The sequence below is a fragment of the Hydractinia symbiolongicarpus genome, chromosome 2 (genome assembly GCF_029227915.1).
Source record: "Hydractinia symbiolongicarpus strain clone_291-10 chromosome 2, HSymV2.1, whole genome shotgun sequence".
In the NCBI taxonomy this organism is placed as follows: domain Eukaryota; kingdom Metazoa; phylum Cnidaria; class Hydrozoa; order Anthoathecata; family Hydractiniidae; genus Hydractinia; species Hydractinia symbiolongicarpus.
Genome location: NC_079876.1, coordinates 19,042,013 through 19,062,091, shown reverse-complemented (window position 1 = coordinate 19,062,091; position 20,079 = coordinate 19,042,013). Strand labels below are relative to the sequence as shown.

Sequence of the window (20,079 nt, the reverse complement as noted above, 5' to 3'; positions counted from 1 at the left end):
TTTAAGTAAAATTTAGTAAAATGTTGACTTATATAAAGTCCTTGTGATTGATGTTTAAGATTTTTCGGAGTAGTTAGAAACTGGTTTCTGAGGCTGCGTAATAACCCCACATATGCCACCATGATAACACCTTTGTAATTTCAGACATTCTTAAACTTAATTACCCACTGAAAGCTATCCATACAGACATAATGTGATTGACTAGCTGAATACCCGTGGGGGAATCCACTGAATCTCTCATTAAACCGATGTAAGGGATACCAAACAAAAACATACAACACAGTAATATGAATTTTTAAAAGTCACAATTTGTATTATTCTAGTTTATAACCACTAAAACAAAACGTCCAAAAAAATAAATATGTGCAGCAATAAAAAAATAACAATAAAGGAGAAAAAAACCCTGGGATTGAAGTTGCTCACAATCTGCCTTATATTTGTACCCGCTGAAACAGAACGCTTAAAAATATAAGCATGTCCAGCAACATAAAAATGCAAAAAGTTTAACAAAATCGAAGGTGGCTAACAAATCTGTTAAAACTATATACTTGCTTTGCCATGCCCGAAATATAAAAGGGAAAATGGTATACCAGACATTAGAAAAAATCGATAAGTCACACAAATAAGGTTATTGCAAAGTTTCCACAACGTACAGATTCTAATGCATCATACCAAATTAGCTATTTAGTCTATTACATATAGCAACCTTCCCAATGCGCAAACGTGCAGTGCATGATAACAATGCAGTGTTTTCGAATTGAAGAATCGAATATTATTTTAAACGGTAACGTAACAGATGTAAACATTGATTTAACTTTGTTTACATTAAGGTTTATTATAACGACATCAACCACTTCGTAGCGTTAAAAACAGTAACAACGAAAAAATACTTTCTACATTTTATATAAACTCTTCTCTATTATATACACGCTGTATTTTATAAGAATAGTGTTTTTTTTCGTTTCCGCCTTCATGTTCTTAGCTTTCCCTGGTGTACTTGCCCATTGTTTTGGAGAGAAAGAGGTTCAGTCATACAAATTTTTATATTAAAAGAAACAACCAAGCTTAGACATATTCTTAGGATATTCTGACCCATTGTTTAGAGTATATTCTTACAAAAAATGTTAAATATGTTCAGGCTAAAGACAAAACATATTTAACTTCATATTAAAGGGAAAGTTTAGCTGGAAGCGTGTAAACGGCTTAAAAACGTCGCTTTACATTTTAGATTCTTATAAAAATTGTGTCAAAAGAAAACGCATTTAAGCTCAAGACGCAACAAGGAACTAAAAATTTAAAGGAAAAGCTGAGCTCTGAAAGTTAAAACGGTTAAAAAAAACGTTACACACCTAAACTTATCTCTTTACCAGATAAACTAAACAACACACCTGCCTTTCTTTGGCTTTCTCAGTTAGCTAGCGTCTCTGGATAAAAGACCAATCAGTTTTTTACTTCGATTATTAAACTTCGCTTCATCCCAAAGAAAACAAATTGAAAATGTATAGCTAGCTACAATTGTCTGATACATTTCCAATCAGTTCTCTTTTTGACGTTATATTATCGTACGTTTTTCTTCTTTATAACAGACATTTCTGGCAACAACATAAACTTTTTTTATTCTTGCTCGACATCAACAGTCGCTCTACAATGACAACAGTTTTGTTCTTTACTTCTTAGATTCGAATTATCATTCGAATTCGATAGTTTTTTTAAAAGAAAGCAACTTCGGTCCCAGAACACAAAAAAGATAGAAGAAACAAATAAGCTTTAATCTAACCTCGTGATGAGTAAACCTTGTTTGAAATAACTTTTTTCAGGATTACTTTGAAAAAGAGACAACTTTCTTCGCTTCGGTTTTCATTTTTCAGTTAATAAACTTTGTTTCCGTGAGATACGGCGCGCACATGGTAAACCGGAGGTAAAATTTAATTATTCTATCCCAAACGACCAGCGGGGCTTTTACAACAAAAAAACAAATAAAACCATTTGAAATTAAAATAAAATTTAGTTTTAATGAGTAAGGAAAAAGAGTTTTATTTTAAAAAAAAAATAAGAAAAGAGAATTAAATATTTATATAGTAACCCCCTGATTTGCGTTTTCTTTAACTTGGTAAATTTTAGCGTAACGCCACGTCGTAAGAAAGTGACCTGTGATTTGTGTGACGTGGCCTCACCGTGCGCACACACACACAAGGCGTATTAATATATAGACTAGCTGAATACCCGTGGGGGAATCCACTGAATCTCTCATTAAACCGATGTAAGGGATACCAAACAAAAACATACAACACAGTAATATGAATTTTTAAAAGTCACAATTTGTATTATTCTAGTTTATAACCACTAGAACAAAACGTCCAAAAAAATAAATATGTGCAGCAATAAAAAAATAACAATAAAAGAGAAAAAAACCCTGGAATTGAAGTTGCTCACAATCTGCGTTATACTTGTACCCGCTGAAACAGAACGCTTAAAAATATAAGCATGTCCAGCAACAAATAAAAATGCAAAAAGTTTAACAAAATCGAAGGTGGCTAACAAATCTGTTAAAACTATATACTTTCTTTGCCATACCCGAAATATAAGTCACACAAATAAGGTTATTGCAAAGTTTCCACAACGTACAGATTCTAATGCATCATACCAAATTAGCTATTTAGTCTATTGCATATAGCAACCTTCCCAATGCGCAAACGTGCAGTGCATGATAACAATGCAGTGTTTTCGAATTGAAGAATCGAATATTATTTTAAACGGTAACGTAACAGATGTAAACATTGATTTAAATTTGTTTACATTAAGGTTTATTATAACGACATCAACCACTTCGTAGCGTTAAAAACAGTAACAACGAAAAAATACTTTCTACATTCTATATAAACTCTTCTCTATCATATACACGCTGTATTTTATAAGAATAGTGTTTTTTTTTTTCGTTTCGGCCTTCATGTTCTTAGCTTTCCCTGGTGTACTTGCCCATTGTTTTGGAGAGAAAAAGGTTCAGTCATACAAATTTTTATATTAAAAGAAACAACCAAGCTTAGACATTTTCTTAGGATATTCTGACCCATTGTTTAGAGTATATTCTTACAAAAAATGTTAAATATGTTCAGGCTAAAGACAAAGCGTGTAAACGGTTTAAAAACGTCGCTTTACATTTTAGATTCTTATAAAAATTGTGTCAAAAGAAAACGCATTTAAGCTCAAGACTCAAAAAGAAACTAAAAATTTAAAGGAAAAGCTGAGCTCTGAAAGTTAAAACGGTTAAAAAAAAACGTTACACACCTAAACTTATCTCTTTACCAGATAAACTAAACAACACACCTGCCTTTCTTTGGCTTTCTCAGTTAGCTAGCGTCTCTGGATAAAAGACCAATCAGTTTTTTACTTCAATTATTAAACTTCGCTTCATCCCAAAGAAAACAAATTGAAAATGTATAGCTAGCTACAATTGTCTGATACATTTCCAATCAGTTCTCTTTTTGACGTTATATTATCGTACGTTTTTCTTCTTTATAATAAATATTTCTGGCAACAACATTAACTTTTTTTATTCTCGCTCGACATCAACAGTCGCTCTACAATGACAACAGTTTTGTTCTTTACTTCTTAGATTCGAATTATCATTCGAATTCGATAGTTTTTTTAAAAGAAAGCAACTTCGGTCCCAGAACACAAAAAAGATAGAAGAAATAAATAAGCTTTAATCTAACCTCGTGATGAGTAAACCTTGTTTGAAATAAATTTTTCCAGGATTACTTTGAAAAAGAGACAACTTTCTTCGCTTCGGTTTTCATTTTTCAGTTAATAAACTTTGTTTCCGTGAGATACGGCGCGCACATGGTAAACCGGGGGTAAAATTTAATTATTCTATGTTAAACGACCAGCGGGGCTTTTACAACAAAAAAACAAATAAAACCATTTAAAATTAAAATAAAAATTAGTTTTAATGAGTAAGGAAAAAAAGTTTTATTTTAAAAAAAAATAAGAAAAGAGAATTAAATATTTATATAGTAACCCCCTGATTTGCGTTTTCTTTAACTTGGTAAATTTTAGCGTAACGCCACGTCGTAAGAAAGTGACCTGTGATTTGTGTGACGTGGCCTCACCGTGCGCACACACACACAAGGCGTATTAATATATAGATATTTGTGATGTCGATTACATCTGATATCTAATTAAACATAGTCAATCTATGATAACATTGAAATATGATTCTTTAAAAAAATATTAAATAAATGTAATACTTTACAATGTAAACATGTTTACTTTTTAACGTTTTCTGTTTTCAAGCTTATTTAAAGGGTTGTTTTTGCATTAATAAGATTTCTTGCATGTTGGGATTAAACGAGAATGACGGAAATTTACCGTAATAAATGTGAAAACAAGTAGTTATTAGATAAAAGTGAAGTGCTTTATATGAAGTAAAAGTATGTTATAATTTGTCTCATGGCTGGCAAGCTGTGGAGCCCTGGGTCTAGTGAGGAAGGTGGACCGCCCACACATCAAATCACGTAGTTCCGCTATATGTCGTAGTCCTGTCATGTGTGTGTCTTAGGGTTCATTGCGTGGCATTAGGTTACCCGTAAGCCACCTTAAATTAGAGTACGAGAATAGAGATCAGAGCCGACTGAACTGTGCACTGGGGTAGAGTGCCGGCCACTCTCAACAATTGAATCAAAAACCCTGTGGACGTAAAATTACAACAACAACATCAATAAGAATTTTTGTTTTCATTTTTATATAATATCCTAAAAGTTCAGTTTAAACACCTCAAATACTTTTTCAATGTTAATGACTGCATAAAAGAAATTGATTTGAGGTTATCAAAATTTATTGGCATCGGCAACTTGGCTATTGTTTCTGAAGAAAACGTGTTTTTACCGCTGCCTATTAGTACCCTTTATACCTATTACTTTTCGGGTACAATACAGATGAGTAAACAAATCAGAACATTTTCCAAATGTTGCAATACGGTTGCCATGACAACTCCCGAAACTGGATTTCAAAAAATAGAGAATGGAAATTCACAAAAATATTGCCAAATAGAAATTAAAAAAAAGTTGCCAACAAAGTTTTAGCTAGTCTTATTCCTATAAGACTAGCTAAAACTTTGTTGGCAACTTTAAAACTGGCAGCTATAAAAAAGTCATTTGGTAATAAAATTTAACACTAACCCGCTCCACCCGACAGTAGACCGCTTCGTTTGTACGTTTGATCACGTGGTTAGTTAATGCGGTTGTTTCGAATCAGAATGCGCATGTTTTTACTTAAGCATAGAAGGTTTACTATTAGCATGTTCCTAAGCTACCAATATGAAATAAGTAATCATTGCATTCTTGTTCCTGGAGCATTTTAAGACAAAACCTCGGAAGTAGTACTACTTTCGAGGTTTATCTCAAAGTCTTTGGAAAGGAGAATGCAATCATTGTTAGGATAAAAGTAGACATTTATTAAACGCTTTAATTTCAATCTTTGTGACGATATAAGAATGATTAATTGTGTTATATAAACTTCTTAGTAATGAAGAGAAAGTAACAACGTTCTGATAACATTAAACAAGCTTACAAAGATGAATGCGAAGGCTGCTTCTCTGTTTCTTGTTGTTTTGGTTGTGGCAACGACATATTTGTTTTTGGAAGTTCGAAATAAACATATTCAACTATTCAAACCAATGGCTCTTGAGAAAAGAGATTATGAAACGTTGAAGTGCAACACATCAGAAACGAATGTTGACTGGAGGATCCATACTATAACTATTGAGTTGCCTAACAATAAAGTTGAATATTTCCATTATTTGCCGAACTTGAGAAAAGATAAACGAAACATGGCACGTATAGCATATGGAGAATGTGTTAGCTTTGAGGGTATGAAAGTCCACAAAAACAATAATCAGATGATTTTAATGACTGACTTTATTCCTTATTTCGAGAAGTTTCATCGAGACAAGAGTGTAATATCAAAGAAGAGACCACCAACAGATGAAGAAATCGATGCCAGGTTGTACGAACTGGTGGAAACTTTACAAGGAAATTTAAACCATGAAAACATCAAATCTGTTTTTGTGTTTGTTGATTCCAACCAAGCTGTGGAGTACCTAAACAGTCTGAATCTAATGAAAAGTAAGAATTTAGTAATTCACCATTTAAGTAAACAACACACTATAAAATCCCTCTTTGAGTATGCAGAGAAATGTTTTATGGATGAAATTGTTATATTTGGGCAGCAGGATATATTGTTTGGTAAAGGTTGGGACTTAGTGAATTACAAAGTAATGTCGGAAAAGCGAATAATGTATGCGTTAACAAGACAACCAGCTTACAATTCGAATTGTTACAACACATGGGTTTCCACACCTAACTGTAAAACGACTAGATATCTCGGCAGTCATGATGTGTTTGTGTATCACGTTAAAGGTATATTCACGCCTGCTATTTTAAAAACGCTTGATTTTGAACAAAATAAGTACGGAATAGAAAATTTCATAATCTGGTTATTTCGAGATAAGTTGCAATATGAAGTTACCAACCCATGTTTGGTGTTAAACATTCACCATCAACATTGTGTACCACTAAGAGCAAAGGAGACCACTCGGGAACGTGTTAACAACGCAACAACGACTGGCATGGCTGAGTTTCCTGCCAAACTTTAGAAAAACAAGTAAAAATGAAATTATACACCGTAGATGCTTTAAACGTTAAAATGCTTAGTAAGTTGTTTGAGAGGTTGTATATTATATATTTTTAAAAAGTATTGGTCCTAAAGATTTTAGAAATTCTACTAATTATACATAGCACCATAAACTAGCTCTGAGTAAGGTGTTGTATTTAACGGTTTTATCAAAGAATACAGGGCTAGAAATATTTTTGGTCATTCAGTTTTGCCTTTTTGAACATTTTACATAAATCGTAATATTTAGTTGCAAATGATTATGCTCAACAACACTAATTACATGTTTTAGACTTAATTGATGATTTAAGACCTTTTGAGAACTTAAGAACTAATAAAGAGTTTTTTAAAAATAAAAAGATTTATTTAACAATTTTTAAATACCTTTCACAAGAGTTCAATTTGTTTTTTCGGGGAAGTAGCTTACCTCAAGTAAAATTTGACAATTTAGGGTAAGCGGTAAATAAAGCAGTTAGTCTTTTTTAGTCAAAAATTTTTTAATTTAAATTTAAATTTATTTCTTTAATTAATTTATTTGCTTCATTTTATTAACGTAAAAAAAATAAATAAATTAAGTAGTAAAAATATGTGCATTATTATTTTAATACGCCATTTTGAATATGATCCCCTGTGACCTCAATCGCCGATTTCGCTCACAAACCACAAAAAACAAATGCAACATAGTTTTACCGGCTTTATTTTGACCGCTCGCGCGTGATATAGCAATCACGACACATTTTTTTTCGACGAAGGAACATAATAAACGTCGGCCATTTTGATTTTGAAAGTAGTAGTGGTCAGTGTTAGCTATGTAGGTTTGTTTGACCTTTTTTATTGCTATTTTTGTATAACTTGTTTTTCGTATGTTTTCACATGTTAAGATAAATATATTGTCACGTTTTTTAGCCATGTACAAATCTTAAACGCACCATGGGTTTTAGGCTGCTAACGAAGATTTTGAGGAAGCATACTAAAGCTAGCTAGCCTTATTTATTACTAGTATTTTAAAGTTTTTATTCAGTTTAGTATAAGAGCATTTTATCCTAGCCAACATATTTGTTTCTATGTTGCGATTGTGACTATCTAGTTAGCTTTTTTAGCTACCTCTGACTAAAAAGAAAAAAAATGTCAAATGCAGTTTGGTTACAACAAAATTCTTAATTAATAATTCTTATGCTGAATGCAGTTAGGCAGCTACACCTTTTATTACTTTCGTGCTATTATATAACTCAAAGTTGCTATGAAGTGTTTTAGATAAAGGTATTACGTCTATACGACACAGTTAACCTGTACTAAGCGCCCAGCCCGGTGTTAACAACGGACTGTTTTCTGTGTTTTTGTTTAAACTCAAGCTGCGATAAAGATTTTATTAAGTGTATTACGCCTATACGGATGTGCAACACCGTTTACCTGTACTAAGCGCTTGGCCCGGTTAGTTTTTGAACTTTTAAGGAAACTTATTCTGCAAAATAAAAAATATTGACCGCTTGTTTTTGGTATGACAGGGTACCAACAGCTGGTAATGTGTTTTTTTTTCAGTTAAAGTTGCAAGAAATTTGTTGAAAAAAGTTTTCACACCCGAAACGCTATACACTACGCACAGGATGTCGTAAATCAAGTGGTAAAGCGTACGATTTAAGACATCCTGCATACCTGTTCTAAAACGCTCCACTTGATGTTTATCACAATTTACGGCTCTTACTAAGCTCTTGTTAAACTCTTCACCGAGTGTTTAATGCCGGATCACACAGTTAGTTGTTACTTGACCCGGCTATTATAAAATAGAATGATAAAGAGTTAATTTCGCATATGGCGCCCTTTGTTTAGTGCAAATATGAAACGCTAAAGCGGCAAAAAGAAAAGATTTGTATGTATTTACTTACTTATGTTATTTACACATTTGTATAAATCAGATAAAAATAATATAAAGAAGTCACAAAGAACATTAACAAATTGCAAAGCGGTTACTGCAAATCCAAATGGTAAAGCATTTTTTTAAAAACAGAAATATGACTGAGTTATTGCAAAGGTTTAGCAAGATATAAAGAGATACCACTACCTATCGCAACAGAGTCAAGTACAAAAAACAAAACTACCCTTTGACAATTATTTAGTTAAAATATTGTGCCTATGCATACAGGTTGTTTGAAAGAATTTTAGGTGAGGACCAATATGTTGATTATCAAAATCATCTATCTTCTCGACTTTTCAATCAGTATCATTCAACACAAACAAAATTGATAAAAACCATTATTTTAGAAGAAATAAAACGTAAAAACTCTCGAATAAGAATAATTTTTGCCATTACAGCACTTGGTATGGTTGTCACCACACCATTTGTCAAGAAGATTGTACATATTTCCCCCCGTCCAGGTTGCCTGTCCTAGAAATTGGACGGGCAGACCGACGTGGTCAACCATCAGAAGCAACATTGTATCACAATAATTCATACATTTCAACAAATGAAAAAAATGTTGAAATACAAGAGTATTTCACGTTACTCAACATTTTATTCAGGAATACATATTACAGAAACATCAAAATATGATGATGAGGATGAGGATTATGTGAAAAACTATTCTCTTTGTATTTCAAAATATATGTCTGAATGTTTTTTTAAAAAAATAATATTTAAAAACATTCTTACTTGAACTTAGGTATCTTAAATTGAAAAGGAAAGAATAATGCTTTTTAAGGATTAAAAACCACCACCAACAACGAACAACACAACTTCGATCCCGTATTTGTTTACGTCTCACTTTTGGGATTTTTGCTGACGCCAGCTAAAGTGGTTGAATAATTAGAGTTATGCCGTGGGCCAATCAGATGCGATACGGTGACCAGCCTGTTCCAAGGCTATTTCGCTAGAATTATCAATGAGAAACAAATAGTCCTGGGGACAAGGTTGATCGAGGCTGATCCATGCTGCTGACATTCGTATGCTGAGACCATCATCGCAATATATGATGGAATATTATCTTTAAAATTGACATAATGTAGCGAAAGAGTTTAAACTACTTGCTTAACCGATTCAGCCCATTATCGTCCCCAGAGTTTGTTACCTGATGTCAAAGCCGCTAGCACTTACTTGACGGCTAACAGGACCCAGGTACAGGCTGCTTTTCATAACCAGTATATGGGTTACTATGGATAATTATCTGGCTGTTAACATTTTTGTGGCTAGTAAAAGCAACTTGATCAAGTTCTCATTCTTCACTGGCACATGATGAGAACGATGGATATTAGTTGTTTATGTTTTCCAACGCTTGAGTTTAGAACGTTTTATTTCAAATCAAGTTATTATTTGCTTACTCTAGAATTATATTTCATAGTGAGTGAATTGTTTAAAGTATTATTTATCAAAAGAATGGATTAACGTGTAATTTGATAAAGTTAGTTTTGTTGGGATATACTGATACTAGCTAGCGCACTAGCGTTTATTAGCTGCTTAGCTTTTATATTTCAAGTCAAGTTCCTCTTTCTATAAGCAACCCAGTTTTTAAGACTGGGTTTAAAGTTGAGCTAAAAGTTAAGCAACTAGCTTAGCAACCTTTAGTATTTACATCTATGCTATGATCTCTACAATCTTCCCAGTTATCCTATGGCAAAAGTCTTCCCAGAAACAGCATATACTGTGTTTAAACAGCAATATGGTGTGCTAAATTCACAACTGATAAATAGAACGGATCTAAAGAGTCAAGATCTGGTTTACATTACGCAACCATTCCAAAGTTTTTAACTTTCAGAATTCCGTCCAATCCATGAAGAATTTCCGGGTAATCCTGTAAACTTTCTTTAGGCATGTTAAAAAATTTTCCTGTCCGGAAACTGTTTCAATAAATGGAGATCAGCTTTTACGTATAATTTAAGAACATAAATTTCTGTTAGTAAAAAAATCTACGCACTTTCCGTTAAGTATGTAACATGTATGAAAAGAGAATGAAATACCGCCATCCAACTCCGTACGACCTTATGTAACAATTTACGTACGTGCGAATGCGGCTTTATTGATAACTCTATGCTAATTAAGATGACAAACAAGAACAGTAATGATGCAGATTGTTGATAACTAATAATAAAAGAAAAAAAGAGAATTGTTGCCATTCGGAAAATTTTTTTTGCAAATAAAGTGGTTGCTGATTTTTGCGCAATCCGAAAATCGAAATGCGTCCGAAATGTATTATTTATGGCAAAATTTCACGATTTTTTTAACATCGCGAAGCTTTCTGCCTGCGAAAATGTGTGGCCTAAGTAACCTGCAAATATATCTGGTTAATGATAATAATCTCTGCCCTAAAATGTTATCAGACTTTTTACCACATACGCACGCTAGTTTCAAAAAAAACACGACACGACACGCAGGTTTTACCAACCTATGAGCAACCGAGACTGCAATTTCTCATAAAATAACAATCTGGTTGTGAATCCTCCACTTTGAAGCTACAACTTTGGACATAACATTTGTTTAAATGACCTTTTTTTTTACTATTTTACAATTTATACAATATAAATAGCAGCTGGTCAGTTCTCTGCAGGCAGTGAGTCGGCTACAATAGTTTAATTTAGCAGAAGTGTCGAGAGTGTACTGACGGTACTTTATATAATGTTCGCATTGAACAGTGAATGATGATAAATTAAAAGTGCGTGTTACTTAGATACGCTTCTGAAGTTGCTTTTATAGCAATAAAACTGTGATAAGAAGTTATCAGGTTGTAAAAGGTTCTAAAAACAGGAGTCTCTGGCCAGAGGAACAATTCTATAAGAACAATACTGCAGGAAATGGCTATACGATGCGATAAGAACAAAGTGCAACGACTCCTAAAGTTTTACTGTTTTCTAAATTTTAACACTGTTTATAATTTTTACAGTGTTAAGTAGAAAGAGAACAGTTAATAGAGCCTTTGTAGTCAATACGCCACAAGTGGATTTAAAAGTTAAATGAAGTATTTCTAACATTACATAAAAAAGAAATTACTGAACTCTTAGGAATATATTTTTTAACCTCGTGCAACTATTATACATTTTATATCTAGTAGAAATATGTACTACCAAATAAATAAATAAAAAAATACACAGAGATAAAAAAATAAAATAACTACTGCTGCTAACCAAAGAAACTTTCCCGCTTCTTTTACCGCGCGGGAAAATGGCATTCGAAATTAACATAAGATAACGAGACTTCGCTGAGCGTCGTTAAAGTTCAGCTGGATAATTTCGAATGTCTTATTAACCAATTGCAGCTGTTGTTACTAATTTTATTGGTAATATTTCTATAATAATAAGATCGTGAATAAAATACATTGATTTAAAAGTGATTTTTTCTTCCAACTACCGTAATGCTTCGCGTTTATTAAATTTTTTGACATGTTGGAGGGGGGCTTATATTCGAGGGGGGCGTTTATTAAATTTTTTACACTTTGTCTTTTTTGCAGTTTTTAAGGTAACCTATAATATATATCTTCACAACAGAAAATAAAAGATATTCACATGCTTAGAGAATGAACTTCAAAAGCGAAAAGCTTTAAGAAAAAAGTAAGTAAGTATACTTTTACTATCGCCTCGCATAAACTCCCCTTATGAGGGAAGGGCGTCTATTCGAGGGGGACCGTTTATTTGAAAAATGACTGAAAAGGAGGGGCGTCTATTCGAGGGAGCGTTTAATAGAAGGGGGCGTTTATTCGAAGCATTACGGTAAGTTCTTTCAATTTTGTGTGTATCTACATAGAAATTTAATACAAAATGTTTACCGTGAAAAGTCTTTAAAATCAATTTTTTTTTTTAAAGTTTAAGAAGAAAATTCATCGCATTTAACCGATATTCCAACAAACAAGAACGTTAATTCTCCATTTAGTTCAGACTGAAGAGAATTGCATCATTCAGAAAAACATTATTCGTCACACAATTTCACATATATATCTGCACATGATTCACCACTGTTATTAGAAAGGTATCCATTAGACACCCAAGCTTCACCATAATGCAATCTCAGCTCCTGTCCTTTGTAAACAGTGTGACTTGTTGCATTGAAGATGAGGTAGGGAGAGTTGGCGTTGTATCCTGGTACAGTAAAGAATCCTTTATCAGGTTGCATAGATGGGTAAAGTTGCTTGTTTTGATCATCTGTAATGACAGCCGCAACATATTTCACAGTAAAAAGGGCCTTATCGTAACTACATCCCCACTTTGTTGGTATTGTGTTTTCTATGCACTTTAGACCAGGTCCACCAATATGTACTAATTTTATGTCAGTCATTACTGCATCATGTTGTATTTCAAATGTTCCAAACTCATTTTCACGTGCTCCAAAGCAGACATTGCGCTTCAATAAAATCCATTCACCTGAGAAATATTTTTATACTAATAATGATTCATCCTTTATTTTTATTTTTATAAATGACTATAACATGTTGATCCTGAACTGTCATTTTAATTTACTCCATTGAATTTGTGTTTGTGTTTTTTTTCTATAAATATATTTTAACTTACTCCATGCTTAAGAGAAAAAGAGAATGCTTAGAGAATTGAAAAAAATAATCTTGAAGCTATACACTTAATTCGCCAATGATGCAAAAAAATGCTGCAGTAACATAATACCATTATGTATTTCTATATATTTTACGCGCAGGGGCCATTAAAGTTGCAAATAAGCAGACTAAGGCTATCATCAGTTGAAGAAGAGAGAGGAACAAAAATTGGTTGCATTTCGTCCAACTTGCAACTCTAGTACGTATAAACAGTCCGAATAAATAGTTGAAATTCATTCTATAAAATGTTTCAGAATTTGAATAATGTAAAACTTTAAAGGGCTGTTCATATGGAGACGAACTGCCTTACTTAGGCGGGAATTCGCCGTGTTTCTTAGAGAAGCGAGCCAGCCCGGCTTGCCGAGATCTGGTCAAGGCGGGATAGAATTTTCCATACGAACACACCAGCCGGGATAACTGAACTGACTCTTATTTTTGGCATGATAAAATTATTTTATTTGCAGATATTTTTTCTGTACGGAAATGCCGAAAAATATAAACATGGTGAAAATAATATTACATTGCGTGCACGGAGAACAATAAATATATAAGAAGGCTCCAAATGAATGAAAGTAAGGGGACCCGAGGGACATTTTCATGCGCGCTATGCAACATTTCTTGTGACGGCTTAGGTTAACATTATTATCAAATTTTATTGTTTGTATTGATCGTTGTTTTGACAAAATAAGCATTATTTGTTAGCATAATGGATTACAAGAATCCCTGCAATTTAAATTAACTTTAGAATGCGATTTATAAACAAACTTTCGTGACTCCTTTCAGCCTGCCAAATTGGGCCAGCTGGCCTCATATAAACGTAAATAAAATATCAGCTCGCCTAACATGAACAGCCCCTAATACTTAAGACTGTAACAAAAATATAAAGAATAAAGCATAAATCCAGTATGCAAGGTCTGAAGCATCGAGGTGATAGTTATCAGTATGGACTGAATAAAATTTTCGAAACATAATTGGTAGATAAATTTTTCTCTTTACTAGGAATAATGTTTATGTCAGATATTGTTTTGAGCAGAATTTTCACATCTCACTCACAAATTAAATTAAGGCAAAAAAGGTTAAAACAAAAGTTCTTGCAAAAATTTCGCGAACTTTCAAACGGCAACTCGAAAAGGGTATTTTTTTACGTCCACGATAATCAATTGGATGTAAAAACAACACTATGCTATAGAAGTTTTATCCAACTTTCAGAAAATATTTACTTTTATAACCTTTTAGAAAATATAGACAGTATTCTCAGCTGGGATAATAGGCGTTTCGAGTATCTTTATTTTAAATATTTTTAAGCAGCAAATATCGACAAAAATACATGCTAAACGATGGGCTTCAGCAAATATTATTGCGGTCGTTTATTATTTGGAGGCATGATTTTTAATTGTCCTGTAAAAGAGTAGAGTTAGAGATTGAGGACAAGCCAAAAACATCTTTGAAAGTTAATCAGGTAAGCGACAGCGTTAAAAAACCGATGAGGGAGAAGCACATTGACCATAAGGCATTTAATTGTCAAAAAAATTTAATTTTCGTTACAAGGGCACTTGACTTAATCAACGGAGAGTATACTTTAACCCTAATAGTTTTTTCCTAGTTCTTACCCAAAAAGGCAGGTTCACATTTGAAGCCTGCATCATCACATGTATCCACACATTTTCCACATTTGCATGGTTTTCTTTCTTCACAAACAGGGCCAACCTAAATAAAAAAAAATGGCATACCCCAGACATTTTTTTACATTAACTAGTTACTAATTAGATACACTTAAACTAAGCGAGTTTAGAAGGTTACAAATTATGCATTTTCACACATTTGTTAGAATATTTTGTTTGGTTTCGCATGTGATCATTTTCTTGCTGGTCTACTTAATAACATGTAGGTCTTGCTTATACCATGTAAAACTAAAAATTTTTCGAAAAAGGTGTCCCAACGCTGATGCAAAATCTTAGCTGGCCTAATTATTACTATAATTCATCCACCATTTTGTTTTTGTTGTTTACAAAAAAATTCCCGTGCATGACAGGTGTAATTACTTTGCAAGGCAATTAACGTGCATAAATTATCTTGTAGAGCGTAATATTTATAAACTATAAGCAGTCACAAGACCAACGTGTGCCAAGACCTTTTCGCTGCTATTAACTCACTGTAGAAGAAAAATGCTCTGGGAACGAGGTTTGTTTTTGAAGTTGGAAGTCTACGCACTAAAAATTCAGTTGAACTGCTAACAGGTATAAAACTTTAACAAGTGAATAGTTACGTGTTCTCTGTTCTTATTATCATTAAAGTTTAATCAATCAGTTTTAAATTGACTGACGTAAAAAATTCTCGTAAGTGTTTATACAGAATTGATCTGCTTACTTTTAGGGTCGGTAAAAATCTTTGTTATGTCATCACACATGTTGCCAAAGCGACTCATCAGTGGTCAAAAAAGAGATTGAAATTTTTTTACAGATGTTGCATTTTTTAAACGCGTATAAACCTAGATTTCAGATAGACCGACAAATACTAGAAGTTTTATAATTCATTCCTGCTTCAAAAAGGAACAAATAAATATCCGAAAATCTTCGTCTCTTATAGCACACTGATTGGGAAATATTGTTTCTCGTTACCAGGGCCTGTTGTTTCTTATTTATGTCTGGTCAACGAGACGAAAATGTCCGTCTCGTCATTCAGAAAATAAGAAACAGCAGACCCTGTTAACGAGGTTGTATTGTTGCAGCATGTTCTGTTTAAATAAGATTCAAATATGGATATTAAAATTTCGTAAACCAGTTTGTCTATCAGGTATATTTAAAATTGAAACAATTCTTTACAGAACTCTATAGTGCTCATATTTTGTTACCAAACACATTTTTTTTTCCACATGAAAGAATGTAGCCTTAAAAAGCAGTCTAAACTACTCACGTTCGTTGCATTCTCATTGGTTTCATAGTGTGTCCATCCATTTTCCTTTTGTAACTCACTTCCTGTGTCAGTTCTAGTGGAATGGTGTATTCGGCATTGTGAGTGATGAAACATGTAGCTGAATGATTTGCACTTTGGATATTGCATGCATATAATCAAACATATATTCAGCTCGACGTTTCTAACCAAAGAATATGTCGTATTTATCAAAAGAAACTTGTTAAACACAACATCGAAGACAGCATAAAACTTGTTGCATTCAGACAATCGTAATATATCTCCTTTGCTAATACATACGATACATATTAACAGTGTTAAAAATAAGAGCGCCATTTTTGATGCCATTGCACTTCGAAGATTCACAACGAAGACTATTTTCAAAACAGAACTATTTTTAAAACAGGGTAATTAAAAATTAAAAGTTTTGGCTGACCGCGATTAACTATTAATGTATTTTTACTTGTGGGGTCTTGAATTTTATTGGTTCGTGCTTTTTTCGTTGCTTAAATTAGCACGATAAAAGTAAGCAGATTCGTTAATTTTCCTCTATAAAAGTTATTTTTCGCATGCACATACGGTTTTGTTTACATATGTTACTCAGGTAACGTATATCAACAAACGCAAATCATTCTTCAATATGACAGCAGCGTTAATAAGCATCATCTTTTAATTCTTCACGGTTGATAAAAAAGCAAAATGTTAAAAAATATTGAATAAAAAATAGAAGCCTGAAACAGAATTACGAACTCAGATAGGCAAAGCTCTGTTTTATCTTTTTCAAATTTTATTTCTGCATATGTGATCGAAGAAAGTTTTACAGATAATTTTAAATTGTTGTTCTGGTAAGAGTTACCATTTTGTTTCGTACCGAAGGTCTGGGACCGAATAACAATGTTGACGCAACTGTGCTCAGAAACAAAAAAAAGTTTAGGCGTATTGACAAAAAATATAAACGAAATGCAATTTTTCTATCATATTTAATATTTCTTCAATGCATCATTTCTAGTTTTAAATGCTGTTACTTATACCATGGATATATTTAATATAAGCAAAACTAGTGACAACATAACAAGGCTATGTTGCAAATCTATGCAACCACACTGAATGACACTGGAGCAATTTAGTGGAAAGAAAGCCAAGCTAATTAAGCAAAAAATAATGCCGCTTTGCAAATTTATTTATTTATTTAAAATGAATTTTTTTACAGGATACCTATTCAAAAGCTATATACATATATACATTTATAGCAAGTTTCTGTTTTTCAATGGGTCCAGTATATTTGCATGCTGTGTGCATGTATAACTATAGTTTCTTTTTCTTCTAATGTTCGTTTATTGCTTAATATTTTTTAAACTTTTCGAAACATGAATATATTTTTACCAGAACAAGACAAAAACTTATTCCTGCCCCATGTTTGACAGCGCTTTTGACCTCACGTTCAGAATACTGGCGTACGATCGAAAAATATTTGAAAACGAGCTTTTCAACAGCATGTCGGGTACATGTTTTAAGAAAATATTAAAAAGATATTCTTTTGGGTTAAATTCCTCTTTAAGAGCTTTTTATGAATTATTTACGACCCAAAATATAGATTTTTTAAAAATCACGAAGATACAAAAAAAGTACGATTCAAGACAGAATGATTGCTTCAGCTTAATTTATTTTTGCTGACGTCACTAGCCAAGGTGAAGCAGGTAGAAACCATTACCAAACTTGATGGTTTTTGAGAATGTTGTATGTTTTTTTTTTCTTTTCTTTTCGGTTTTTTTTATGTCCTGTTACTTCTACGTTAAACATTATGCTTCTGGGAGATAAAAAGTAATAATATTTCAAAAAATGCCTCCACCCCCAGAAAAAATAGTTTGTGTATCAAATTAAAGTCCAAACTCATCCTCGTGTCTTTTCAGGAAAACGTAACAAGCCCTTCTGGGTACGAGGTTGATTAAAATTATAACAATCTGGAAATTAGATGAAATAGTTATTACAAAGAACATAAACAACTTATATAATTTTCATATTCATCTCATGATTCTGAGAGAAATATTATGCCCTTTATTTTTTAAAGAGCGTAATTGTGATTTTAACTAATATCTGACAAATTGTGGTATCATAAACAATTTTCGAAAAAGATGTCAACTATACACCCTGCCCTAGCTAATTGTAAGTGGCCAAACTCTTATTATTATAAAAATAATTACGATCCTCCTCCCCTCTCGCCTCCCTCCCACGCGCCTTAATTTATCCTATGTCGTACCTATATCTACCTTTTCAATTTCGTGCATTCGTTGCAAAGTAGTGAATCCCTTTAAGTTAGTAATTGCTTCGTGTATTCCGCAGAAACACTTGGGCTTGACGCATGTACAGAAAAAATACGGCTAAAATAATTTGAATATGGAATAACAGAATTTAATATTGCATGTTGCAAATGAGTTTAAAAATACTACTAGACCAAACCTTAATTTTTAATGTTTTAAACCATTCATTTTACTTAGTTAAGAACCAGTGTTACATCTTCTCCATAATAATGGCCGTCTCTGCGCAGTTTTTTGTCGTGTTACGGCCTCACGAAATAGCAAATGCTATATAAAAAGGATTGGCCACGTGCATTTATTTACAGGCTACCAACTTGTGTCTATATTAACCTTATTCAGTCTGAGAGGCAAATCGTCCCCCCCCCCCCCCCCCCTATTCCCCTGCTGTTTTTTTATTAAAGACTCTTACTGGGTTTCCGAAATTATCTATTAGACATCTGCATTCCAATTTTGTTGATTCCATGCCTCACAGAGCTTTTAATATCACAATCCCAGATGTTGGTGTGAAATCCAAGATCGCGGCATTTAATGTTCTGAAATCCTGACTATGATTCCGCCTAATAGAAAATCAAAGATAGCCAAACACAATACGTTGGATTTCAAACTCTGTAACTCCAAAGTTCACTCTGGCAAGGGGACAATGAAAAAAGATGGGAACAATCAGTTTTTATTTATGTTTTTTTGCGATATTTATAAACTAAAAATACATAATCTTGTCTCCAAACAAAACTCGTTGAATTAGCAACAAATATATCCCGTCAAAACACTTTTATTGTCCATACCAACCTAGCTATGGGATTTGGGTCTTAATTAACAGAAAAAACAGTTATTATATGGATTATTATCCGGGTACTGCATTTTACGAGAAAAATATAACATTTTAAGCAGGATGTAGAAACCATGTCTGTATAGAAACTATTCACATATGGAACGTACATTCGAACTAAAACTATATTTTTTAAAATCGAATATCGTGTAAACATTACAGGTTTTTATTGTAGCTGCAACATAGAATTCTTTAAAAGTAAAAGTAAGTTTCACTTCTGTTTCGCGCTTTGTTTACTTTTTCTGTGTTTATCTACATTTAATGCCCGCTAGTTCTAACAATCACATTGCGCGATTTTCGAAAATATCCTTTGTGAACAAAAAACAAAATTAGCAAATATTTCTTGGGTTTAAGGCAATAAATAACAAATTAAATTTTGATTTAAAAGAATCAAAATTTAATTTGTTATTTATTGCCTTAAACCCAAGAAATATTTGCTAATTAACTATGAAAAGGCAAACCTATAAAGAATTCATTAAAAAACAAAAAGCTATATTTTTAAGTTTTTAAGTTGCTATTCCCAATGCGATGCTTAATGATGCTTAATAATAGTCTACTAGTCGATAAAGCCCGTTGAAAAATCCACTAAGGCAGGATAAAAATGAAAAAGAACCGTCATATGAATTTTGATAACGTCAGCAACCCACCCACAAAAAAAATAGAACCTTGTTATCACGTTGCCTTTATTGTGTAAGCTTACAGTGTTGATCAAGAAAATGTATATGATCATGTACTTTTGATGAGCGGTTAATGAGATATAAGGGTTTTAAAATTTTGCAACCTCGTCCCCAGGACTATTTGCTTCTCAACGGCGCTGCGCTTTCTGATAGTTCTA

General features: G+C 32.8%; 2 protein-coding genes and 1 long non-coding RNA gene across 3 annotated transcripts; 1 reads left to right on the top strand and 2 right to left on the bottom strand.

The window, feature by feature from the left end:
- Window positions 1-292: 292 nt before the first annotated feature.
- On the bottom strand, window positions 293-4,152 carry LOC130629894 (uncharacterized). The gene is made up of 2 exons (XR_008982025.1): window positions 3,714-4,152; window positions 293-3,578 (listed from the first exon to the last, which is right to left on the bottom strand). It is a non-coding gene; the product is annotated as an uncharacterized LOC130629894 (long non-coding RNA).
- Window positions 4,153-5,227: 1,075 nt separating this feature from the next.
- LOC130626949 (uncharacterized) lies at window positions 5,228-6,877 on the top strand. The gene has a single exon (XM_057441352.1). It carries the CDS (start codon window positions 5,573-5,575, stop codon window positions 6,650-6,652), a length of 1,080 nt encoding a protein of 359 aa, XP_057297335.1. The 5' UTR covers window positions 5,228-5,572; the 3' UTR covers window positions 6,653-6,877.
- A 4,772-nt stretch (window positions 6,878-11,649) lies between these two features.
- LOC130626933 (uncharacterized) lies at window positions 11,650-16,459 on the bottom strand. The gene is made up of 3 exons (XM_057441351.1): window positions 16,107-16,459; window positions 14,804-14,900; window positions 11,650-13,008 (listed from the first exon to the last, which is right to left on the bottom strand). Exons 1-3 carry the CDS (start codon window positions 16,449-16,451, stop codon window positions 12,557-12,559), a joined length of 894 nt encoding a protein of 297 aa, XP_057297334.1. The 5' UTR covers window positions 16,452-16,459; the 3' UTR covers window positions 11,650-12,556.
- Between the last annotated feature and the right edge of the window lie 3,620 nt (window positions 16,460-20,079).